Source organism: Scomber scombrus, chromosome 15, assembly GCF_963691925.1.
Source record: "Scomber scombrus chromosome 15, fScoSco1.1, whole genome shotgun sequence".
Classification (NCBI taxonomy): Eukaryota; Metazoa; Chordata; class Actinopteri; order Scombriformes; family Scombridae; genus Scomber; species Scomber scombrus.
Window position 1 is genome coordinate 21,361,514 of NC_084984.1, and position 26,220 is coordinate 21,387,733.

Genomic DNA, 26,220 nt, shown 5'->3' on the forward strand with positions numbered 1-26,220 from the left:
AGTTCCTCTCAGTTCTCAGGAGCATTTTCATGATTTTAGAGGCTAATTATTTTTTCTTTTCTGGCACGCAAACTCAGCGAATGAGCTCTGAACATATTGGAGCATTTATCAGCTAAAGAGACAGGTATTTCCCTCAGGAAATGGTGGCGGACACGAAAACAGAGCTAAAATAAGTAGAGTGAATATTAAGACATCCGTCACTGGACACACACATGCTAAAATTGCTTAGCAGGATCAGGATGTACACTTGTATCTAAATGTAATAAAGTCATAGGCTACTAACTGTATAAAGTGACATATCAGATGTTGGGGTTTCTGCTTGTTCCTACCTTTAAGTGGCCAGAAAAAAGAAAACATGCAGCTTTAAAACAATATGTTCATTGTTAAAGATTACTATTATCAAAGCAGGTTTCAGGCTCTTTCATCTGATTTTCATACAGCACAGAAATGAATGGCAGCCAAAGGCAGGTAAGGAAAAACCCTGAATCCCACCATGATGCTTAATGACATAATTTGGAACCTTAAACTCTATAAACCTCAAATAAAACAGCTTGGGGGCTTATACTCTTGCATTGCCTTGATTTTTATGTAACTGAGACCTACTTACAGCCACACACACACAACACATTCCGGGAGGAAACCTTACACCTTCCATATTTCAGCTCTCCAACAAAAACATTCGCTGCCTCTGGCTGTGGTTGAAAAGAAAGGATTCGACGGACGGCGAGCCAGCCAATCAGAATCCACAGAGATTTCGATTTTTTGACTCCTCCGCTGCGATTGGCCCGTGCTGCCCCTAGAGGCACCCGCCCTCGAGCAGCAATTGGTCAGTTTTCCCGGCTCTATGGAAGTCATTTGAATACGCCTCGCTTTGAGGTTCATTACGGCGCTGCTGGTTCAAATTGACTCAAATATCAAGAGCGGAGACGCACAATGGAGGCTAGTACAGCACGGACACACTCCTGAAAGACTTATCTGTACGTTACACACCGTGCAACTTTATCCAACGCGAACAGTGGAAAATCACAAGTACTTTGGATAGTCTTGCATCTTTTTTTCTTTTTCCACTTTTTTCTGCCTGTAAACGAGATTGGATTCGGACATTGAGCTGCATCACATAAGAGGTAAGTTGAGGGTGTGGATGATAAGGATATTTATAGAGACAATAAACTTGTTGTTGACGTTATATAAGACAATTAACTATACCTAATTAACGTTTATAGACAGAAAATTATGTTTACAATGGCTTCTTTCATTGCAATTATACATTAGGCATCACTAAACTGCCCAGACTTTTTATAATGTAGGTTAATTTAATAACTTCCTTAATATGATACTTTATAGTCATTTAATTCTTCTTGCAAAACCAATGAAAACATTTCCCCTGATTTCTGTTTTTGTCCCTCAAATCTGTAGCTACATTTGTTGTTGTTGTTGTTGTTCATCATCCAGTTTATATTTAGGCTGGCTGACACAAACAAACATTACTCACCAGCACCTGTGATGGGACTGTGGTTGCACAGCATGGCTTTTTCACAGTCAGCTTTTACTTTTGCTGTGTTATGATTCAGTCAGAAGCCCATAATGTAGAACAGGCATGGTTGCTTGGTGTGTATGTGTGTTTATGTGTGTGTGTGAGAAAGAGAGAGAGAGAGAGAGAGAGAGAGAGAGAGAGAGAGAGAGACAGAAAGAGTGAGAGAATAACAGATTGTGTTAGTCTGTAGGGAAAAGAAAGAAAAAAGAGCGACATAAAGTGTGTGTGTGTGTACTTGGAGCCAAACAGACTTTAAAAAGCTTTAATTATCTCTTGCTTTAGCCAAACACCTCTTTATATAAACCAACAGCAACCTTTACTGGCTGAAATGACTGCCTCGAATTCCCCTTACTTTTCAAGCTCAAATTAAATAGTTAAACTCATTTAATAATTAAACACAAAGGCAGCCTGAGGAACAACATTTGGGACTTCACAAGGTCTTAAAATAATCCAATCCACTTGTTTTGCCCTTTTAAAGTGAATTATCTGATGTAGATTTAATGTCATACCTTCACATCTCAGTATGAAGTGCCTCTATTGTACTGTGATGCAGATGTTTGTCACATTTGTAGGTGTTTGGACAATAGAAAATGTGTGTGTGAGAGGGAAAAACCCATGCACAAGCTTAGGTTTATTATTTCCTCGCAGCAGAGGAGATAATGTGTCATTATCTTTTCTGACTCTAGGTTAATACTGTACTAGCCTACCAGATCACAGAAGGGACAGGTGTGTGTGTGTTTGTGTCAGAATTGCATGCCATTGTCTTCCTGTCTGTCTGTGTGTGTGTTTGTGTGTGTGTGTGTGTGTGTGTGTGTGTGTGTGTGTGTGTGTGTGTGTAGCCTACACACAAGGAAATCCATGCATGAATGACGTGTGTACGAGAATAAAGGATGGAAACAGGTCCTGCAGTGGGTGAATTGTATTCCAGATATCTCTCCAGTCGATCTGAGTTTGGCGTCTGTATCCGGCTCTCTGTGTATGCCTGCCTGTTACATTTAAGTGCAGGTGCAGGTTTTTTTAAAAACTGGTCAGCGGCTCTTAGCGTCTGGTGTTTTGTCAGCGGCTGGAGGCCTCGTCTGACCCGTACGCTTACTCAAGCGTGAGTGGAGCGGTTTGTTTGAGCTATGGGCTGCTCCCTCCTGCTTTGGTTTGGCTGCTTTGGTCAGACGATTGAAGTCTGGTGGTAAGAAGTAAGAATGTCATTTAAACAAAATGCAGGGAAATGATTCTGGGTATAAAGACACAGATGCAGGTTCTCATGCTGTAACAGCCTGATAGAACAAAATAACATTTGGATGGATGCTTATACAGTATTTAGCTGTTTATTGGTATGATATTATCTAGCATTAACACCATAGAAGAGATATACAAGTCTATGAAGTCATTGCACTAAAGTCAGATTGGTTGGCTTGTTTCTGCTTCTGCAAGACCCTAAAACTTAAAATATCTCATGTTGGAATAAGTCAGTCAATGGTCAGACTGCCAAAGGAATCTGCCAAATCTCAGGGTATGTATACAATGCAGCTTTTATTAAAAATGCATCCTCAAATGACCAAATAAAAGTAAAAAAAACAAGCAATCTTGAACTTGAACTCTGTCATTTCATTAGCTCCTAACTGGCTAAACCAACATATTCAGGGGTTTTCCTGCACAGGAAACTTAAATCGATTTCTTTAAGATCTCTCAGACCAGTGAGGTCATGTATAAAAGTACTGTGTGCAGGTTACTGACATCATCTTACATCATCATCTAATGTCAGAGTATGCCAATACAGTTTAAAGGTGAACTCATGTTGGTGTAAAACTGTTTAGCATGCAGCTTTGAGAAAACCACGAGTTAGCCTGGACTTTAACTTCATTTATTATCGATAATAAGGCTGACCATAAAGGGTTTCCCCCTTAGCTACCTCTTTACCTGTTGTAGCATATTAGTGTCAAAGTACAAAGTGGAGCAAATACAGCATGTCATTACATTGGCATGTACTACTCTGTACAGCTGATAAATTGTTTTACAGGTCCTCTTATCGGGTACGTGCGTGCCATTTGTTCAGTGTGACCTGAACCCAACCCTGTTGTGAAGACTGGTAATAGCATGTATAACTATTGTTGGAGAAGAAGTGTTTTAAGGCCAGTTTACAGTAGGAGCATAATTGGAATTGATTAAATTATACTGAACCTTCAAATAAAATGAGGGCAGATTTACAATAAGGAAGTATTGTTTAGCCTGTGGCCCTGCTTAAAGGCCTTAAAAAGTATTTTTGTTTCAAGCTAATTTTGTGTTGTTCTTCGACTCCTCTTATAGTGCTGATTATTATTAGGTCAGAGAGCACGTAGATGCTTACAGGGGTCAGCTGGCTTTGAATTAGGACCATTTAGAATGACTAGGTTAGCTGCAGAGTGATTGCATGCCATGTTGCATGATTGCTATGTAGTCCACTTTGTTCTGTATTCATACATAATAATCTCAAGTCTCCTTTGCACCAAAGGTTGGCTGCTGCCTTTTGGCCCTTCAACCACGTGTAGTAATATCTGCTTATGTAAATATGCAAGTTTCGATATGCTCCTTTGCCAAAGTCATCAGGACAATTCATGTACATTTATTGCACTTGGCAAATAAAAGTGTATGTTTATGAGGGCAAGATTGCAGTAGATGGTGTCTATCAAGGTATAGTAAGAGTCCACGCCTCACAGAAGAATGAGACAGTCTTCTTTACTAGTTGGACTGATGTGAAAATGATCCTAGCCTCGGTACGTGCAGTGGCAGGGCGTCATGCTGTACAGGCAGTGGAGAGCTGAGTGTGTGAAAGCTGCTGTGTTTGTCTGATCTGCTGTGATCTGCTGTGATCTCTTCCTGGGGGTCTTTGTGTGGTTGTTAATGCCATGACAGGAGAGATAATACCTCTATTGTTGAGGACCTCCCCCTCGTCCTCCCCCTCCTGTTATAACTGGCCTCAGCATAGCTGGGCGTACCTTTTTAAAACCACATTATGAGACTTAGAAAAAAAAAAGTAATCTTCCTAAAAGGTTGAAAGATTGAGTTTGTTTTCAGCTCTCAAACTAGCTGACGGGAAGTTGGTGCTTTTGCAAATCTGCAGGGATCCAAGAAGGAAGCCTCGTTCAGCTGTAGAACAAATGGTTGAACACCTGCGTCGCCCACCAATCGGCTTATTTTTGTCAGGGTCAAAAAACCTCTAAAGCTTTTCATGACTCACTAAAACATTTTATTAAAAGCCAGACAAAGGCCACATTCATACAAGACATTTGATAACTGTCATTTGTTGAAACCACAAAATTGTCTTTGTGCGCATGTCTCTTTGAAGCAGTGTGAATGGTTTTATTGGCTTAGATCCATTAGCAGATGATATTTGCCTGCAGCTCCGCCTAAAGTTTGATTAGTTGTAACCTTTTGATGAACTGGGTTATGACATTTAAGCACTTCACACTGCAGTTTGTGTTGCTCTGTCAACAGAGGAGATACTGTCCGTTGTGTCACATTACAAAAGGAAAAAGAGCACTAAAAAATGTAGAACGCAACACACACGAAACTCTATCCATGCGGTTTTCTCGGTACAATGTAATACCAAAACTGTACATTTCTGCCATTTCCTGTGTTTTTTTTACCACATCAAACTCCTCTGTGAAAAATGCTGCAATCTCTCAGAGTTTACAGACAGAGAGAATGTAAACAATACTTTCAATATGAAATTATGCTCCCAACGTCATCATTAAGTTGTCCTTACAGAGTCCAACCTATGATTTAGAAAGAGTAAAAATTTCAGTGCTGCAGCATGGAAGCCGCAACTACCCAAAGGGTCAACTTTTTAGGAATTCAGTCTGGAAAAATCCAAGGTTGTTTTAAAAGTTTTAATGTGTTTTTTTCTCATGGAGAAGGTCACCCTGGAGTGCAAACAGAGGCTTGGAGGAAGAAAAAAAATTCAAAAAACGTCCAAACTGGAGTAAATATTACTCAGTAGATTCTTATCTCAACTTGACCAGCAGAGCCAATCTCTTCCAGATTACATATTGTAACTTTAGGAAGGTAAAGTCACTGTAATCTTTTAACCCAGTTAGAAGGAGAACAGCAGGCAGAGATCACAGAGTTCAGAAGACGGGTTGGCACTGGACCGGCTTACACTGGCATGACGCCAGGCGTTGCGGTATACAAAAGTGTGTGTGTGTGTGTGTGTGTGTGTCGCTCGAGCCGTCATTTGTTTATGTGTGACATGTGTGTGTGTGTTTGGATTATACCAGCATGGGGCTAGGCGCCATAGTGGACAAGGGTGTGTGTGTGTGTGTATGTGTGGGTGTGTGTGTGTGTGTGTGTGTGTGTGTGTGTGTGTGTAAGATGTTGGCTCAGGCAGACACTCCTCTGTCGGCGCTGTGATGGACAAACAAAAGTCTGCTGGATTCCTGCAGGGTTTTGTTTTCTGGCACAGTGTACGTGCATGTGTGTGTGTCGCTGTGTGAGGTATGTACGAGTGTGTGCGGTTTGATTTACGCTGGCATGTGGTTCCTAGACAGACAACAGTAGCAGGATAAAGATGGCTCCAGAGTTAAAGCACGCCTTGGTGGTGATCAGGGATCAGCTTACCTAACTCAGATCCAATTATCCTCACCATTAAGACAAAAAAAGGGAAAAGTCTTGAGGTCTTCCATCTGTCAGCCTGTTTTTTTTTTTTTTGTTCATCACTTGGTATTGTTGCCAAGAACTTCAAGAATGTGATAAAAGACGCAATAAAGCAGAGGGGGGAAAAATCAGCCTATTTGTAGAAACTTTGTCAACAAATAACTTTTAATGGAAAGTGAATTTCACAAGGAGGAATCTTTGCACAATTCAAAGCCAAAAGGGATAAACAGAGGAGGGGTAAAATTATGTGATTAAGTGTAATTACTTTAGCAGACAAGTCTAAGTCTTTGCTTGGAGTGATCAAGTTGCTCCAACAGATATTTTCTCTGCCTGTGAATTAAACATCAGCCACATTCTCAGGGAGGGAGACGTCAACCTGAAGCACAACAACACAACCAAAGGAAACATTTGTAGTCATGGTTACAGAGCAGCTCAGTCACTTGTCTTTACTGAATGATGGGCAGTTCACGACCGCATTTTCAATAATAGTGAATATTGACGTGTAATAAAAAAAAAATCATAAAACATGTTAATTGCACTTTTCGCTTTTATGGCACCACAATTAATGTCACTGCTGAGATGATTTGATTAGCCAATCAACATAAGATTGATTAACATTCAAAAATGAATCAGCAATGATTAATAGTTTTTAACAAATTATTATTAGTTGCTTGTTCCAGGTTCTGAAGATTTAGTACTTTAAAATTCTTATACAGTAAATAAATTTGAAATTTGGACTATTGTTTGAACAACAAAAGTCTTTTTAAAGACATCACGATGGTTGGGAAACTGGGACAGACATTTTTCATTATTTTCTGACTTTTCTGACTTTTGTAGACGATGAACCGATTTATCAACGAAATTATAAAGATGAAGCAACAAAGTAATTGATCCCTATTCTTTCTGTCTTTTCCCCAGGACATCATGCCTCCCACCACCCCTTATGCTGGAAAGTTCAGCTCTTGCGGCCTTTACAACAACAACAACCATCCTCAGCCTCACAGCCCGTACCGCAACGGCAGCACAAAGTCAGTGAAGGAAAACTTGTACAACGGTGCCTACTCTGCCACAGAAAACCCCTATGACATACCGCAGCCTCGCAGCGCGTACCGCAGCTCCTCTGTGGGTTCCGCGAGTGTGAAGGAGCATCATTACAACAACAGCTGTGCGGTTTCAGAGAACCCGTACTCCTCGCCACGGCCTCACAGCCCTCGACAGCACAGCTCTTCCTGTCCGGGCCGCGCACACCGTCACACCAGCAGCAGCAGCGGCAGCGAGCAGTCCTGTCGGAGCAACGCCGCTCCAGCCAAAGGCCAGCTTTATGGACATGGCATCACCGCCAGCTATGGGGAGATGTGTTACCATGACAACAGTTTGGTTTCAGCATCTCTTGAGGCGCTGATCCAGCACCTCGTTCCCACAGTGGACTACTACCCGGATGTAAGTCCTAGTAAAATGTACTCGGCATGTTTGAATAAACACATTACCCGCTTGTAAAAAGGAGCTTATTTCATTTAAAGAAAGATCTCTGAGAGCTGTTTTGTGTTCTCATCATCAGAGGTCATATGTGTTCACCTTCCTGCTGAGTTCTCGCCTCTTCCTGCACCCGTACGAGCTCATGACGAGGGTTTGTCACCTGTGCGTGGAGCAGCAGCGGTCTGGAGACGCCCTGCTAGATAAGGTGGGCGGATTACACACGAACACACATGCACACACAGGTGTAATTATTTTTCTCTCCCACACCGCCTCACACCCACTATAATAACACTGACACACTCTCTCACCCACTGACGCAAACAGAGCTCTGCATTTCTTTTCTGGGAGGAGATATTTACTGAATATTTAATAAGCGAAGACATTTAAGACAGACAGAGAGGAGACAAAATGACACTGGGGAAATAAAAATGAAGGGAACACATTCAGTGGGAACAATGAAGGAAAATAATAATAACTCAGACAAACAGCAGTGGTACTTTTGTTTGTTTTAACACATGAATGTGATTAGATTTACATTTTGTCCCGAGACAGTATTGCTCATAAATTCTTATGAAATGTTTGTGATTACATGCACACAAACACATTTTAATATGCCATGTGATGTTTTTCAGATCCGTTTCCGCGAGGTGGCGCCTAAGCTGGTGCAGCTGCTGACTGAGTGGACGGAGACGTTTCCTTACGACTTCAGGGACGAGAGGATGATGCGCTGCCTCAAGGACATGACGCATCACGTGGCCCGAGGGGACGAGGTCAGTGTCATGTCTTCAGAACAGAGAAAATGTGGAGGAAAACGTGGGCTAATGTTTACAATAGTGAGACTTGACTCGAAAGACTGCAGGGTAATGACGAATCTATGATGTATGTTGTTGACCTCTTGGCCCGACATCAGCTTGAATCTGTGCTTATACTTCACGTTTAATTGTGTGTGTGTTGTGTCATGCTTTCAGTACTCGTGGCGAGCCATGCAGCAGATGACCCAGCGGCTGATCAAACGCCTGTCAGCTCTCGGCCAGTACGAGGAAGCGGTGGCTGCTCTGAACGCCGTGGCGATGGAGCGTCCCGCCTCCCTGAAAAGCAAACAGGCGTCCGGGCAGCGAAGCGACGTGCTGAGCGTATGCGACGACCCCTTCATCCTCGCACAGCAACTCACGCACATTGAACTGGTAAGAAGTTAGATTTGGGAATAGAAACAAGTGTAATCATATATTGGGAGATTTAGAGGCTAATCTGTAGTTAGTGGCTTTGATGAAAAGTGTTGTGTTGATTTTGTATGTTAAGATTCACGTTAATGTAAATGTTAGACAGCTAAATTACTCAATTTTTGTTTCATGATTGTTATTTCTTGGTTTTATTGTTTTACTCATAAAGCACAATGTGTGGTCTGCTTTGCAGTGGTTGCGCATAAAGAAAGGTTTATTAATATTGTCATTTTATATAAAGACAAAGTACTTTCAATCGTATACTGTTTTGTTAAGGCAAATTTAAATCACTTTTAAGGGCATGAATCTGGTTTGTGTCTATGACTTTTTCTTTAATGGTACTTTATTAAAGTCATAACTCTCCCTAGACATTTCTGCAACATCTCCTTCTTCTCATTCTCTGTCCTTTACGTCATCTTCTTTCTTTACTTTTTTTTGACATCATCCTCTTACATATTGCTGTTATTTCTGTGTTGACGGTTATCTTCATCCTGTTTTCCGCCCTTAGGACAGACTGAGTTTTATCGGCCCTGAGGAGTTCATCCAGACATTCGCCATGAAGGATCCTCTGGAGAACCATAAGGTATAATTGAGTTTACAATGAACAAATGGACGACCATGTGTCAGCTCTCTCTGCAGTTTTGCAGCTTGCTTTTAGACACCACAGCTCACAATAATTCCAGTTTAGCATCATCGCATTAGACTATGAACTTGTATCTTGGATCTGTTGAATTTCCTCATTAGTTATTGTTTCTTTTGTGATTTTTTTTTACATGAGGCAAAGAAGATGTCAACAAGATGTCTTAATAAAACGACATCATTCTAAATTATAGGGGAGGAAGAAGAATACAGACACGTGACTTGTTTATAATTATCCGCATCAAAGATATGATCCACAGAAGCTCCAGTTTGTAGTTATTTTTAAGTCATTCTTTGTTATTTTGATTTCTAGCCTCTTCATTGTGGTTCTGCTCTGAGTCTTAATTTGTGGTCTGCTTGTGTTTAAGTTAATTTGCTTTCGAAACCACATGAAAGATCCTCTAGGCAGATAGATGTGAATTTTTTTTAATGTAGCTTTTGAAACTGCATCAAACGCAGTATGAAAGAGCCATTCTGCGTATGTCTGAAGAGCTCTTTCCCTCCTAAGTGGTCCAGTGAGTCAGCTGAAGGGTTGTTTTTCAATCAGCACTGCTGAGAACAAGCTTTCAGTCGGTGTTTGTGGCCACGCTGCATCTCGGCCTTCAGTGTCGTGCCAGTTATATAAGACCCATTTTGTATTAAAGAGCAGTTGAGTCAGTGCTAGGGGTCCTGAAGTGTAGAGGGGAAGTTTGGAGTAGAGTGGGCTGCCGGAGTTGTGTAAGCATTTAATAGAGCCGTGAATCTCAGAGATTACATCATCACTGCCGATGTCAAGTTTATTTATATGCAGCTTTTATTTATATAAAAGTGCCTCTGGCAAACAGGTTTGCCACAGAGCGTCTCACAGAAAACCAAAATAACCAAATGCAGATGCAAACAAATGGGATGAAAATAACAGCAGACACATCACAGAATCCAGTGCGCAGGTTAAGAGGTTGCGTGGGTGTGAAGGCTCTCAAGATCCATTTGCAAAGGAAATTACAGACTAGCAGCTGCCTGTTTCTTCGTACTTACTTTATGTCAAATTACATACTGCATACTGATGATGTAGAATTTCATAGAGTGGCTCATGTCAGGGTTTTGTTATAGAAAGCTGTCAAGTATAAAACAGACAGTGTGCACAGAAAAATCTTACTAAAAGAATATTAGAAATTTTTTAACAGTTTGGATCAAACCTAAACCCTAAACTCAATGAAATACTGACAGAAACATGATTCATAAAGACCATAAAAACCTTGAAAAAGATCATCCTTTTCATTCTGTGGACTTGCTTGTATTTTGACTGTTATCTTCCTCTGACTGTGTTTCAGGGTTTCTTCCGGAAGCGTAAAACCAGCAACCTGGAGGCCTACGTAAACTGGTTCAACAGACTGAGCTACCTGGTGGCCACTGAGATCTGTATGGTACGTTGTTCTTAAAGGAACAGTTCACAAATCTTTATGTCTGTCCCTGTTTTACACATATCAGTGTACATCATAAACAATTCCTCATCTACTTGCTCAGCATATCCCAAAACAAAAAATAAAGGTTAAAGTTGTACATATAATACATAACCAGTGAATGAGGAGTCTTTGATTCATTTCCTATTGTGCTCTCTCTCATTTCAGCCAGTGAAGAAGAAACACAGAGCGCGCATCATAGAGTTCTTCATCGACGTGGCTCAGGAGTGTTTTAACATCGGCAACTTCAACTCCCTCATGGCCATCATCAGTGAGTATTCTACAAAAAAGAGCAGCACCTAAAGAAAATCAATCTTCATCAACAGATGATTTATAGCAGACAACATATCCCCTCCGACACAATCTAAATGACAGGTGATCTCTGGGAAATGCAGTACAGCATCATTACAGCTCTTAAACTACTGCCAGCATACATTAAAGGAAGTGGAAACAACAAAAATCCAACATCATTTCAAGGCTTACACTACAATTTCACAGCCCACCCTGTTACAACTTGTAGCCTAAGTACGGGACACTGCAATTGTAGTTCTCACTATTTCCTGATTGATTACCCAACGCTAACTCTAATTATTTCCTCACATCAAAACATCTGTTCAAAGAAGTACAGACTGAGTTAGTGTTCAGGTTTTTATACATACATCTCTCTCTCTGTTTCTCTCAGCTGGGATGAACATGAGTCCTGTTTCCAGACTGAAGAAGACCTGGAGTAAAGTCAACACTGACAAATTTGAAATCTTGGAGGTGAGAAAACCTACATGCATGTATCACAATATTATTAACTCTCCATAAACTACTGATAGTCTGGGATCAGTATCACAGTATCTTCTCCCATTATACGTAGTAACTACAGTAGAACGTTATTTCTTTTGTTAACCTCTGCAAGCCTATGTTTGTGTTTGATGACTGTCTCCTCTGTTTGACCACATTCAGCACCAAATGGACCCATCCAGTAACTTCAGCAACTACCGCACTGCACTCCGAGGTGCCACCCAGAGGTCTGAGACTGCACACAGCATCCAAGAGAAGGTGAGAGAGCACACAGGAAGTTTTAGAAAGAAAAAGAGGTCCACCTCCCAGATGTAAAATGTGAATGTAAACTTTCTGTCATATTTTATCTCCAGATTGTGATTCCTTTCTTCAGTCTCCTCATCAAAGACATCTACTTCCTGAATGAAGGTTGCGCCAGCAGGTTACCCAATGGACACATTAACTTTGAGGTCAGTACACAATTCAAGTTTCGAAATGACGCATATCAGACTGAATGTGCTTTTGACTTGACTGTTGGTTACAATATTAACAGACACAGCAGTGTTAAAAACACATTTACTCTCAGTAAGATTTCATAATTCTCAAAGGAATTATGTAACTGCTTCTAATGGTTTACCATGGCCTTTTAGAGGAGGCTTTCTGTCATGTAATGACGCCCCCTTGTGGTTAAAAAGAGTAACATATGCTCCCTGTCAATGCTTTGCTTTTATTTATGCTGTATGATCTTTATGGATTTAGTGCTATTTGTGGATAAGCCAACAAATTCATTTATAAAATTAGTCTTAGCATTAATCAAGTTTTATGTCCCTGTGTTTAAACAGAAACTGTGGGAGCTGGCGAAGCAGGTGAGCGAGTTCCTGGTTTGGCGTCAGGTTGCTTGCCCGTTCAACAGAGACCGCCGGATCCTCCAGTACCTTGTCACTACACCTGTGTTCACCGAAGATGGTCAGTATACAATCTTACAGATCACTGCATTTATCTCCTCATATAGAAATCATACAACTGTCAGGTAGATTATAGCAGTTTTTCACTCAGCGGCAAAATCAATTAAACTCAGGCTTGTTTGATTGTTGCAGAGCTGCATCTGGCCTCATATGAGAGTGAAGGACCTGAGAACAACATGGAGAAAGACAGTCGTAGATCTCTTAGGTGAGTGTACAAACACACACTCGGTCATATGCATACACAAAACAATCAACCGCCTCAAACATGATATATTTTTATATAATAACACTGGTTATTTATGCTTTCCTCTCTAGATCCTCCCTCCTGCATCGAGAGAATCGGTCGTAGGAGAAAGACAATCTCCTCTGCTCAACAGAGTGTAAATGAACGAGGTGTTTTAAAGCTACCGATTCCTCCATATTTCATGGAAACACTTCAACATTCCCGTGGCCAAATCTTAGGTCTTGGACTTGGACAACAAAGGCAGCTGGGATCACATTTTCACAGATTAACGGTGGAATATATAACACTACAACAATCCTTAATGAAATTCATCCAGTGCCAAAGGACCCCAGTTGCTGCATTTATTACTTTAGCCCTCTGCCCTGCAAGTCTTCATGAACTGAAATCATTTTTTAAGCAAATGAAGAGCTGGATGAAGCTGGACCACTGCTCGGATCATCTGCCGTGCTTTCTTCTTCGACATCAGCTCTGTCTGAGGCACGTAAAGGATATCAGACACCTGCAGAAGTTGTAAAAAGTGTGTGGTTTATTTCTTCAGTGGACCTCCATCATGGCAATAACTGGTGCAATTTGTGATCACTTGTACTAACACTCCAGCATATAACAGCCTCATATTGTGGATAGACTGAATCTGTGGAAGCATGAAGCATTTATTGCAACATTAGCACAGCATTGGCACAGTCAAAACTACAGCGAGAGCAGAGATCCACTCTGAAAGGAAGAGTTGGTTAACATCGATATGTATTATATACAACGGGCTAACATCTGCTTTTAAGAGTGGTGATGCTGCTTTGTTGTCCTGTTGAGTGCTTCAAAACCTGCACTGCATCTACTCCATCTACGCTAAGTACCGCATTCAAACCCTTTATGTCATTTAAACACACAATGCAAGTAAATACATCAGCCACTTATTTCCAAAGTACATTTTGGAGACACCACTTTCATCGACCGCACACTATTTTGTTCTGAACATGAACTCTTGTGACGCGTGCACTTTGACGTGTGTTTTGTTGATAGTGGCAGCGACGTCGTGCTAATCATGCAAAGGTAAATCAAATGCACTTCAAGTACATCAGTGGAGTTTTGTGTATTGTATTATAGGAATACGTGACTCCTATTTTAAGGCGTCTTTCTACAGTATTAAGTTGTATTTTGTATCAGAAAATGTGTTTTTCTTTATGTACTCTTTATGAAGTTTCACCATTAGCTTCTTGCTGGTTGGTCAAATGTAAGCTATTTTGTTATATACAACACCAGTTCATCTATGACAAAGAAGTGTGTGTGTTTGTGTGTGTGTGTGTGTGTGTGTGTGTGTGTGTGTGTTTATGTGCAGCTTTAATACAAATAGGAAACTCATTCTCTTCATCTCATCTGTGATGGTGTGAGCATGATTTGATCCTTTAAAATCTGCCTATGAATGAACATGATCCTGCATTTTTGTGTGTTTTTTTAAAAAGCTCCTTTTATGTTTCAAATGTTTTATAAAGTGTTTTTTTTTTTCATGTATGCTTTTTTAATTCTTTTTTGTGTATCATTTGTGTCACCGGTCAGGGTACTTGTACTGAAGGTCTTTGTGAAAAGAGAATTATATTTTTTCTTTCAAATAAACCGAAAATCTGAATGGAGTCGTACTTTGTTTATGTGTTGATTTGGTTTGAGCTGATACACAAAAACAAAGTAATAAAGCAGGTTATGGATTTCTGAATGCAACAGCAACACCAGGGTATATGTAAAAACATTTATTTACAAATCACACTGAATTTCAACATTTACGTATCTGAGCGTGCATGTCAGTCGTCTTTGGCCAAAAACAGGAATGAAGCGAGAGGTGTTGATCCTCAGTGATTCTGAACTCTAGTGAAGTTAATGCAGCGACCCTATACACAATAAAAACAGGCATCACAGACAATCACTGTAGTAAAATATGACAAATAAAGACATAATATCCATTATCTGCCAAAATGTAAACATAGTTTGTCATTAAAGACAGGAACAAGCTGTAAAATAACCAACATGGAGCCTGTTGCACATGCATCACACCAATTTCTTATTTCTAAGGAAGACTATGAATGTATCTTCCCTTAAACACAAGGCCATTTAAGTTGAACACAGCTGCTTCAAACAGTAGATAGTGCTTTTATGTTCTAAATATTGGCCTTTTGTTAAGAGCCCCTCCATCAGCTCAATCAGTGTAACTATTCACACTCAAAGATAAATAGGTAAAGATGGATGATCAAAATCAGGATAGCAAATACTGTGGGAAGTAAACAATTCTACAAAATTAGAGGGCCTTGCAGTCATTTAGAAAGCACAGTGTTGACATTTAGACTGCTATTCATAAGAATTGTGTGGATGCAGCAAGCTGTTATTTGTCTGTTAGTGGATGATAAGAGGGGGGAGATCGGGCTCTATCATTTTCTGTAATTATCTCATCAAAATCACTGTGAAGTCAAGAGGGTGGATCAGTTTTCCAATCAAATTAACTGGTGACAATTTATGACAGAAACATCATTACTCATTACCCGTCTGGAAGAAATTAGACTCAAAATGAAAGCTTTCAATGGACAAGCAGCAGTGTTTTCCTTTTAAGACTGCAGATGTCTCTTACCTTGTCCTGATGTGTCGGCCTCATGATTGCCACTCTGTCGTACTGTCTCCTCAGTAATGCCATCAACGCATCAAAACGGCCCTGAAGGTCAGGTCACACAGAGTATAAAAATGCAGATAAAGAAAGTTATACAACAAGCACATCAAAGCACATATACATATCTATAAATAACATCATCTAATGTAAAAGTGCCTTTAATGTGGACTGTAATGACTAACTAGGACAGTGTCTCACCTTGATGGGAGTGTACCATTTGGTCTGCGGTGCAGGGTTGTAGACTGGAGGAGGTCTTGGTGGGGGTCGAGGTATGATAGGCTCTTCCACCTCATCTGGCATGGTGACCACAGCATTTTTGGCTTTCTCTAGCCGCGAGCCTTCCTCTGTGGACCCCTTGTCCCCCCAACGCACCTATAGGACGCAGGTACAAATGTCAGGAATCACAGACATGTTTGATAGTAGAACCACAGTGGCCAACACTGAACCAACACAGACAGGAACACTTGATAAATGCATGTAAAAATAATAAAAGCAGGGAGAAATCAATCTGAGCAATTGTGGATATTTTTCTTAGAATAATTAATCTCTGATTTATTTACCTCCATGCGTTTGATTCCTCCAGCACCTCTGCCTCCGTAGTATGAAGCATCCACTGTAGGCCACTTGTGTTTGGTTGAAAGATCCTCTTCTGGCTTCTTAATAGTAAAAGTTAATTAAAAGTTACCAGCCAATTTACAGATTAGTTGCTGATTACTAATTACTAATCAAATGACTTCTGATTAATTGGGGTGCAGTAGTACAGCTCCACCCATATTTCTCTGTATTCGCCCAAATTTGTATTTCCTTCAGGATTCAAAACATCCCTTTAGAAAATGACTAGTGATGTCACATAAACATGTTTTTGATCAGTGTACAGTACTCACAATTGGAGGAGGTGGAGGAGGGGGGCGAGAGGGGGGTGGGTCCCTAATCACCTGTTAGAAACAATGTGAAAAAGTAAGTAAAAAAACAGCAGTGAACGTTATGTATGGACAATGAAATAAGTTGTCCGAACTGCAACACTTGAACTTGTTGGCTATTCTGTTATAGCCAAACATTATGGTACATCCACAAAGTCTGAATGTAAGCACAAACACATACATACTAAGACTCGCCATAGTGAACTCACCACAGTGCAGCAGAGAGGCCAGAACCACCAAAGTAAAACCAGAGCCAGTAACAGCAGAAGAGCCAACAGCAACCAGAGCACCCAAAACCCATCTGACTGCAATAAACACACAAAAATCAGCTATATACATTACACCATACACATGTAGATATGTTAGTACATCTTAATCTGTTGTTACCTAATGTAATTATTATTACACTGGCACCAACCATACATATGTTTCCTTACTAATATTTGAAGTTCACCACTAGTATAACTTTGTATTATTCATAGTGTGAATGAATGAATTCTTTTCTTCTTTCTCTTCTCTTCATACCACTGAAATGATCCATCCCACATGAGATCATAAGATGACACGGAAATAAAAAACAACTTCTGGCAATCCAAAGAAAGACAAATAACTGTATGTATACAGATCAAATCAAATTCAATTATCCAGCCTACTACTATATATGGTTGATACTCACACATGTTGTGGCATGGATATTGATGGGAGTGGAGATGTAGGATTGTCCATTGTTCAGGCTAACCAGCACTTGAATTGATCTGGAATTGTCAAACAAAATCACTGAAAACATCTGAAGAAGAGACTGTTTCTCTACCTTTTAATGGTCGCATGTGATTTTCACTAAACCTTTGTTTGCTGGAAAATACAGAAAAGACCATGCTGATTTGAATCTAATCAGTTCTATTTTGCACTAACTTTGATCTAAATGAGCCATTCTTGCCTATGTTTGTTTTCAATTATTCCTCTTTGCCACCAAATTAAGCCTTGCAAAGTTAGTGAGGCACTACCATATACAGTAGCTATGTATCTTGGTAACCTTGTCAGCTTCCCTGTTGACCTTCCAACATCTTTAGTGCCAAGAACACTGACTCATCTGAAAAGGAAATCTCTGCCTTTCAAATTGTTATCGTATCCTGACCAGATTTCCTTATTTGCCAATAAAGTTTGCGCTTACACCTTGTTTTGTTCAAACGTTTGTTGAAGTTGAAGTAAACTGAGCTTTGTTTCTAAGTATCTAACTGTGCCTGAGTGTCTGTGTAAGCAGGGAATGCTGCAGAGAGGGTGATACGTGATGGAAAGTGAGAGAAGACTGGGGACAGATAGATAGAGAGAGAAAGAGTGCTGTTTGAAGTGGGTGAAGTTCAGTTAGCTTTGGCTCGCTCTCTAAATGCCACCGAGATATTCTGGTCCGACTGGCTTCACTTCATCCAACACTTTGAGCTGTTGGCAGATAGCTTTACTGTAAACACTGTTCTTGTTTCTCTCTCCGTTACTCACACACACACACACAACAGATTTCTAGTTTCTAATTTCAACCTTCTGTACTTGCACAGACCATGGAAGACATTTTGGTGAATAAATAAAACTGTCTGTATTTAATCTATAAATGTTATTATCTTGTTGTTTGACATATCACTCAGTACAACTTTAGCTTGATTGCAAAGGATGTATTTATTGTCCATCAGCTTTGTGAAATGTAACCTCATTGTTTTACTTTCCTAATGGGTTGAGCTGGTGTTGTCAGAGAAATGCAGAGTTTGTGATGTTATAAAATGATGTCATGACAAATAACTTGGAACAGAACTGAATTTTTCTTTCATGAAGATTCATGTTTTTCAATATTTATGAAAGGCTCTGTATTGTATTGGATTATAGAGCTCAGACATGCCCATGCCTTGTAATTTTGCTAAACTAACTGATTTCAACCAGATTTTACCATACAAGAAATAAACTAAGAAAAAAACTAGGACAGAAAGAACAAAAATGGACCGTGTGACCGTGCATAATAAAAGTTTCCTGTTGGTTTCTCAACTGTAGATTAAAAAGTTCTTGTGGTTACTGTTTATTTTGTTGGTGAAGAAAATCTGAGTAATATAAGCGCTACCTTATAATTACGACAATGATGTAATTGTAATTACATGTTTAATTACAGCCGGAGATTGGCTTTTTTTGGCTTTATAAGACCTTACGTTGATCTTACAGTTTTTTGACAAGCAGTTATACACGTGTGTGTGTGTGTGTGTGTGTGTGTGTGTGTGTGTGTGTGTTGTGTGTGTGTGTGTGTGTGTGTGTGTGTGTGTGTGTGTGTGTGTGTGCAAGTGTGTTCACTCACTGTCCAACCTCTTGCAGAGCAGGAGCTGGACACAGCAGATAGCCGTCTTTAACTACTGTTGGCTTCTGGCCTGAGAAAGAACAGAGACAGACAAGACCTGTTACTGTCTATAAACAAAGAATTTTCCCACAAATTACATTACACAAACATCACAAACAATGCTGTCTCTTTTCACAATCTGACTGGTACATAGAAATGCTGTTCATGACATTTTGAATATGAATCATGGTGTACAGTCATGGTTACATCTTTTAATTTTACACACTGCCAATTAGCAAAGAGGAGATGCTATGTATGTACAGTACCTTGCTCTCAAGATATTACAGTGCATGTAACAACAGAATAAATACTTTTTAAACCTCTTAAACTGATAAATCAGTATCAATTTGAATTGACATTCATATTCAAAATCATTTGTTTCATTTTTCCCCTTCATATGATATAAACATCAGTAGTAAGTGTCAAGAAATTAAAAATAAAATCAACAGAGAGAGATAGCGGAAGAAAGAATGAGCATAAAAACAAGCGAGTAAAAAGAAGAAAAAGGAAGATATGAAGCAGTCATGTGATTTCTCATCATGTCCTCTCAGTGACACTGATCCCACCCTACTCCATCCACCTATTAATAGACTAATGGGACAGAGAACATCTCCTCCCTCCCTCTGCCTAGTCTCATAATGGTCTCCTCTGTTCTCTGGCTGAAGTCAATAAAAAGCGGCTACTGTTTGTTTCTGGACGTCATGACTCCAACTTTCCACTGCAGCACAGAGATCTTCACATTGTATCACTTTTCACCTCATAGATGATTCTATCCCTAAGTGTATCACAGCATGTAGATGCACATGAATCTGTATCCTTGATAAACTTCAATAAATGAGTTAAATAGATTGTTTACTCACTGTATGTCTTTTGATTGACAGTGAGGAAGCAGAGGACATTGTCCATCCTCTTCGATCCACTGAAGCCACCTCCCCTTAGCACTACATTGAAAGACTCTGAGACACATCAAACACATCAGACTATAATACTGTAATTGAATTCAGACAGAAAAAGCAAATGCAGGGATTGATGAGTGACATACTTAAATAAAAAGTCATATTGTCTTTGTTGCTGCATTGTTCGAATCTAACAAACACTTTCAAACTAACTTACCATTTACACAAACACTTGACGGCTCTATTGTGAATGTTTCTGTGCATGTCTGCTTCAGGATCTGTCAGGAGATCCAGACACAGGCAACAGCTCGGATTACAAGCCTGCATTCACATTCACTCTCATTGCGTGCACATGAATGTTTTTGTGCATCTTTATACATGTGTTGTGACCTCACCGAGTTGATGATGCCTTTGAGAGCATGAAACCCAGACAACACGGGGAACACTTGCTCTGGGCCGTCTGCTATTTCGTTAAGCTGTGACATAAATGAAACCGATACATTTTACCAGCTTTTAAACACAGTCTGTTCAAGTTTTGCACATGTTTGCATATAAGACTAATTTTTCAGCTTTTTTTTTTAGTTCTTGCTGCCTCTCTGGGAGGTCCTCTGCCTCAGCTCAGTGCTACAGCAGCATTTAGAAAGGAAAAATCTGTTTCTAGGAGATGAAAGCTCTGGGCAGCAGGCTGAAGCTTTCATCTCCTGCTTTAATGATAGCAGAACAGGAAGTTCGTCTGGCATTATTTAATTAGAGAGTGATGTAATTACTTCCTCCTCAGACCACAAATTACACTGGGTCACTAACCGGGCAAAAGACTGCTTGCAACCGTTGTCTAGTAAAGATTTACAGGGTCATGAGCTATGCACTTTTGAAACCGTGCAGATGTGATTATTAATACTTATTATACAGATAAATAATGTAATTATAATGAGGTTAAGGCTGCTATAACAATAAAGCAAACAGCATTTATTGTGAAATATAATAGGATTACATTTCTCAGTGGATGCAGTTATGATTGACACTATTTAATATTTCTTGCAGTCAACACACTGCAACAACAAATATTTCTGAGGACACATTAGGCTTCATCCTTATTTCTTTGCTCTCTTTCAACAACCCGACACCCGATACCTGCACAGGAGGAAATCAGTCTCTCTGAGGAAATGATAACTCGCTGCCTCACACAATTTATTCCATGTTTACATAAACCAAATGCAGCACAAACCATAAACTTTGAAGCCCTGCCAGCTGCTTGCTGATGTGTCCTCGGTGGGTTTCATTTGAACTCAAACAAACTAAGTAATAAGGTCAAAGTGTGTTAATCAATCTGAGACAGAAACAACATCCTATTGAGGTTCTGACCAAAACCTGACACACACACAGAAAGACAAATACAAACTTTGTGTTTAAACAAGCAACAGTAACAGTAACAGAGGTTTTTTCTTACTGTGCTGCATGGCATTCAGTGGATAGAGAGTATTCTCCTACCTGGTTTTGGTCAAAGTCCATGACCCCAACACAATACACTCTGGCTCCAAACCCTCTGACTTTGTCAGCCTGGGAAACACAACACACAGAGTGACATCACTTTGTTTCTACTGACATGAACCCACGTATATGATTAGTTAACTTATCACCAAAGAAGTAATGCTTAAAAATCATATGTAAGCACATTTTAAGTTTCTTTAAGTTCATGTTGTATTGTACTTAACTGGAGACCAGTGGCTGCTTGGAAAAAAGTAAAACTTTTGTTACGTTTAAGTAAATGTCTTCTAAGGTCTTCTTCTAGTATAATTCTCACCTGCACAGTCTCATTTTCATTCTTTATCTTATTTGTCATCCACATCATCTTATAAATTATTGTTTGAATTATCACAACCACAACCATCACCATTCTTCTCGCTAGTCTGTGTGTGTGTGTGTGTGTGTGTGTGTGTGTGTGTGTGTGTGTGTGTGTGTGTGTGTGTGTGTGTGTGTGTGTGTGTGTGTGTGTGTGTGTGCGTTTGTGTGTTACCTCATTTACACTCAGTTCAAAGGGGTAAATATCCAGCTTGCCATCAGTCAGAACAATGATGATGCTGGATGACGGTGAAGTTTGTTCCATCATTTGCTTCGACACCTGATGGGTGAACAGTAATTCAGAGTAGATAACTGCATTTTTAGGTATATTAAGAGAGAGAGGAGATTTTACAAACTCTATTCTAAAACTAAATCAAATGTATAAAGCTGATTGTGTTTAGGTTACACTGAAAACAATCAAATCACAATCTATGTAAGAAACATTGTTCCTGGCAGGTAATCTAAATGTTTGATGAGGCCTTCAGATGAACGTACGTACCGCTTTCATGCCTTCATGCATGAATGTTTCACCTGCAGTTTTGATTTGGCTCAATTTATTCAAACCCTCGTCTATCTTGGACCTGTGCAGTCAGATTACAAAACACAACACAGTTTAAATAAAGACTGATAAGAGCCCGGTTTCTTTGTGATCTGGTTATCTGTGTTATGTTGTTTGTTTTTCAGTGAGGAGGAGGAAGAAAGAGGAAGAGAGAGAAAAGAGAGGCAAGATTTAAGACTAAAAACAGCGTACCTGTCTCCTGTTAGTGGCAGTATTACATCTGCATTGATTGAAAAGACTATGTAGGAAACCCTCATCCTGGGACTGAAACACACACACACACACACACACACACACACACACACACACACACACACACAAATGAAGCTTATGAATCAACCACATCAGAAAGGATTTTTATCTTTTATGGCCAAATATTCTAAGACAGTTTGGGCGTAACATCAACAACAACGATTCCCATGAGTGCTATTATACTGTACACATTATGACCAATTGTGCTAGCTTTGCTTCTGATTGGACAGAAAATAGATCAACGGTCTGTTTCCAATTTCACATCCACACTTTCCTACTTTTTTAATGATGACATGACCACATTTTAACAAATTATATTGCAGTGTGTTGTAATAAAACAGATGATACCATGTTGCATAACATGACATGACATAAATTAATAAACCCTGCAATTTGCATAATTCTTCATTTCATAAACTGTCTTCTTTTACTGAATCTAAATCACTAGACCACTTAGTTCAGTCTCAGTGCCTTGCTCAGTCACTGATCTGCACATATTAGGGAATTGAACCCTAAACTTTGTTAGCTTTACTTCCTTGGTCTACCCTTCAGGCTGTGCAGGGACTGGCACAACTGTTTGTTGTGGTCAGCACCAAACCTTCAACATCTGGCTGGATGTTTTTTTAAAAATATTTAGTAACCCACTATTAAAACTAAAGATATCACACACACCCTCTGCACAGAGCGTGTTTTGGGGCAGTTGGTGGCCTTGTAAAATGTCTGCTGCCCAAAATAGACGTGCCCTACTTTCTACTCACTACTACTGTTTGTATTGTAACATAAAGAGCTACAATATAGACACTACTCACTGTGTAAATAGTCTGTTTCATTAGTTTATATTCTGCTGTATGACTCTATTTTTAGCGTGCTTAGTTGTCTGTAAAGCACTTGAAATGTGCAACATAAAGGTATGTGTTACTCACAATTTTCAGAAGTTATCCATAGTAAAACATCCTTGAAATATAAGGACCCTGAGGTGGCCAGAGGTGGAGAGGACCTTTACTGTAAAAGCACAAAATGGCCACTATACTTACCTGATAAACCTTTTGCTGAGCTCCTCCACAAATCCATAGATGTCATCCCAGTGTCCCGAAATACTGCCTGACCTGCAAAAAGAGCAGCGCCAGGATGATAAGTCACACGCACCGAAACATTGACATATCAAATAATGATTCAAAACCAGCCCTAGACACAAAATCAGAAGTGAATAAATGTCATCTATAAAGCTTATATTTTTCTAATGAGCTACATGAATAAAGTTTGGATGCTGTATTAAACTGTGACCAGTAATAAAGCTGCAATTTACAATTAAATAAATTCAAACAGCAATGAAAGTGCAAATGGAATAAATACTTAAAACTGGAAGAGGGACACATGTAATAATATATAGATTTATGTGAACATTTCACATCTTAGCAGGTTTCCCATACAGCTTTCAAACTCTAAAGCATTCAAACAAAAATACCTTTTTTTATGCAGAATGACAACAATCACAGAGTGGGTGTCCAAGTTTGACATTAGTAGTAAACAGAGAACTGATTGTTAATGTTGGAAAGTCAGTTAATGACTTGTATATTTAACTGCAACATAACATACTGATAATACGCCCACAAACAGTTACGGTCAGTACAGAAAAGATTAAAAGAAACTCTGGCAAACCTGCAGGGAAGCAGCAGAGCAACATGGGAAACTAAACATAGCCATACATGGAGAGGACTGAGTCAAAGGCAGCCTGTGCACTGAGGTAACAAATATGACATGAATATGCTGATCTGCTTTATTCCTTTAAGCAAAGACATACATGCAAACAGATGAAAGTGACACAAACACAATCTGTATTCACTCACTTGTCCAAAACAAAATAAATATCAAATGCTCCATCGCAGGAAGCATCCTGCCCATCATTCAACGATGAGTTCACAAAAAAACTTATAAAAAGCAGAATTTTGCAACATATCCATAACCGATCCATAATCCATATGTTACATATCAGCAGTGACTGCTTTTTTTTTTTTTTAAATCCCCAAATCAGGAGTTACAGTTATAAATCCTTCATCTTTACAGCATCAACCAGGCGTCTCACATGTTGAGTCACTGCTGTGTATAACACTGGACATGTGGGATGTTCACGCTGAGGTTGATAATGAAATAAACGGGGCAGGGCACACAGCTGCTACCACTGCAGTGACTGCTAGTGATACAGTAACACTTCCCTTACGATTCTTCAGATTAAAGAACAGGCAGAAAATGAATGACCCCATACAGAAAAAAATATTTGCTATCTTGTACTTTAATATAATTCTAATCTAGTTTTTATGTGGCTTTGATGTGTTGCTTTGCTATTTTATAACTTCTATCAATGGAAACCATCTGTCCTACATTTTCAGGTCAAATATGGAGTTAATACATATTTATAAAGTACAAACAAACAGCATAAAGTAAATGGTGTGAATATCAGTGGTGGCCAAATCAGTTCAAATCACCTCCACCTCAGCCAGCTACAACATTAAAATGCTGCTTAGCAATGCATTAGTAATGATAATCCAATATTATTATTATCTCATAGGGGCAATTCAGCAGCCTGATGAACAGTGGTGGATGGTATAATCAGATCCTTTACAGGAGTAAGAGTAGAAATAGTGTTGTCTAAAACTACTCAATTGCATGTAAAAGTCCTGAATTGAAAATGTTACTTAAGTAAAGGTACAGAAGTAGTACAGTACTTCTTATGACTTACTGACATTTTTGAATGCAGAGCTTTTACTCATGATGGGATATTCATAGTATTTCATTACAGTTCTTTGTTCAAGTAAATATGTATTGCTATTATACAAATTAAACTAATTTAATGTAATATACATGATGTTATGTTGAAAAATACTACAAACAAATGTGTGAAAGGGGCTTTTGTTATATCTTACGCCTGACTATGCTTTTTTTGTACCGTTTTATTTTGAAGTCATCATTGTCTACTTCCTGTTTCCCACCCCCCCGAAACTCAGTATTGACATCTCTTTGACAGAGCAGCTGGCAGGATATACAGTGTAAATATAGTGACTGACTACAAATACAAAGAATGGCAGACTGATGGCTCTGATTGCTTTATATAACTAGTACAGAACATAATGAGGAACCATAAATATTCCTGCATTTAAAATAGTTGCCATGAGAACTCTTTTCTTCTTATAAGGAGACATCCTTCCTTCTTCATGTTAATTAGGGTGCTATGTTTCAAGCTTTAATAAAACCCCTCAGTCAATTATCAGTTCAGACGTGGCTTATTACAATATGTGTCTACACCTCCTTGATTTTTTCAGGACAAACAAGTACATCATATTCATATAAATCTATTGCAGATGGAAAGCAGAATCGAATGGGCTATAACACAACGCCCTTGGTATGTGAGAGTGATTTGTTTCCTTGCGTGATCCAGAGTGACCTCCCAAAAGCAGAAATTACATTTTAAACTTAATCTTTGTCTCCAGAGATGATGCACTGATCGTTCTTGATTTCCAACTGTGCAATTAAATCCAACATGTAGGGAGGATGAGGTCATAACAGTAAAAAAGGTGAAACAATGACATAACAAAGTCATTGTGTCAGGAATCTCTGGGATCTCCCTTGGACAGTTCATGGATTCTTGTGATTTGTGTATATTTTGGGGGTAAAGGATTGGGTGCTTTCTTTCTTCACTTAGAGGAGTGAGAAGAAACTTACTGGTTTCAGCACTGAGCCCTTTGACTTTGACCTCTCAGCCAATCAGTACAAACTCAAACCCACTTAACTAATTACTTTAGTAACTATTTTAGTTCCAGTTGAGATTCCAAAGTT

At 39.4% G+C, this 26,220-nt stretch overlaps 2 protein-coding genes across 3 annotated transcripts; one reads left to right on the forward strand and one right to left on the reverse strand.

The window, feature by feature from the left end:
- The first annotated feature begins 927 nt into the window (after positions 1 to 927).
- On the forward strand, positions 928 to 14,536 carry LOC133995508 (ras-GEF domain-containing family member 1B-B-like). Of its 2 annotated transcripts, none has more exons than XM_062434923.1 (14): positions 928 to 1,124; positions 7,079 to 7,600; positions 7,719 to 7,841; positions 8,269 to 8,406; positions 8,605 to 8,820; positions 9,365 to 9,439; positions 10,806 to 10,898; positions 11,103 to 11,205; positions 11,617 to 11,696; positions 11,886 to 11,981; positions 12,077 to 12,172; positions 12,545 to 12,668; positions 12,800 to 12,872; positions 12,983 to 14,536. In XM_062434923.1, the coding sequence occupies exons 2-14, from the start codon at positions 7,085 to 7,087 to the stop codon at positions 13,014 to 13,016; spliced, it is 1,767 nt and encodes a 588-aa protein (XP_062290907.1). In that variant the 5' UTR covers positions 928 to 1,124; positions 7,079 to 7,084; the 3' UTR covers positions 13,017 to 14,536. The 2 variants fall into 2 exon arrangements, with proteins under 2 accessions (XP_062290907.1, XP_062290908.1); XM_062434924.1 differs by lacking the exon at positions 928 to 1,124 and adding an exon at positions 2,962 to 3,041.
- A 99-nt stretch (positions 14,537 to 14,635) lies between these two features.
- On the reverse strand, positions 14,636 to 24,498 carry LOC133994852 (anthrax toxin receptor 2-like). Its single transcript, XM_062434044.1, has 17 exons — positions 24,237 to 24,498; positions 23,424 to 23,495; positions 22,330 to 22,401; positions 22,078 to 22,159; positions 21,754 to 21,858; positions 21,228 to 21,296; positions 20,135 to 20,215; positions 19,957 to 20,017; positions 19,704 to 19,799; positions 18,805 to 18,874; positions 17,152 to 17,230; positions 16,685 to 16,780; positions 16,440 to 16,490; positions 16,116 to 16,211; positions 15,754 to 15,927; positions 15,520 to 15,600; positions 14,636 to 14,788 (listed from the first exon to the last, which is right to left on the reverse strand). The coding sequence occupies exons 1-17, from the start codon at positions 24,359 to 24,361 to the stop codon at positions 14,750 to 14,752; spliced, it is 1,449 nt and encodes a 482-aa protein (XP_062290028.1). The 5' UTR covers positions 24,362 to 24,498; the 3' UTR covers positions 14,636 to 14,749.
- Positions 24,499 to 26,220: the final 1,722 nt, after the last annotated feature.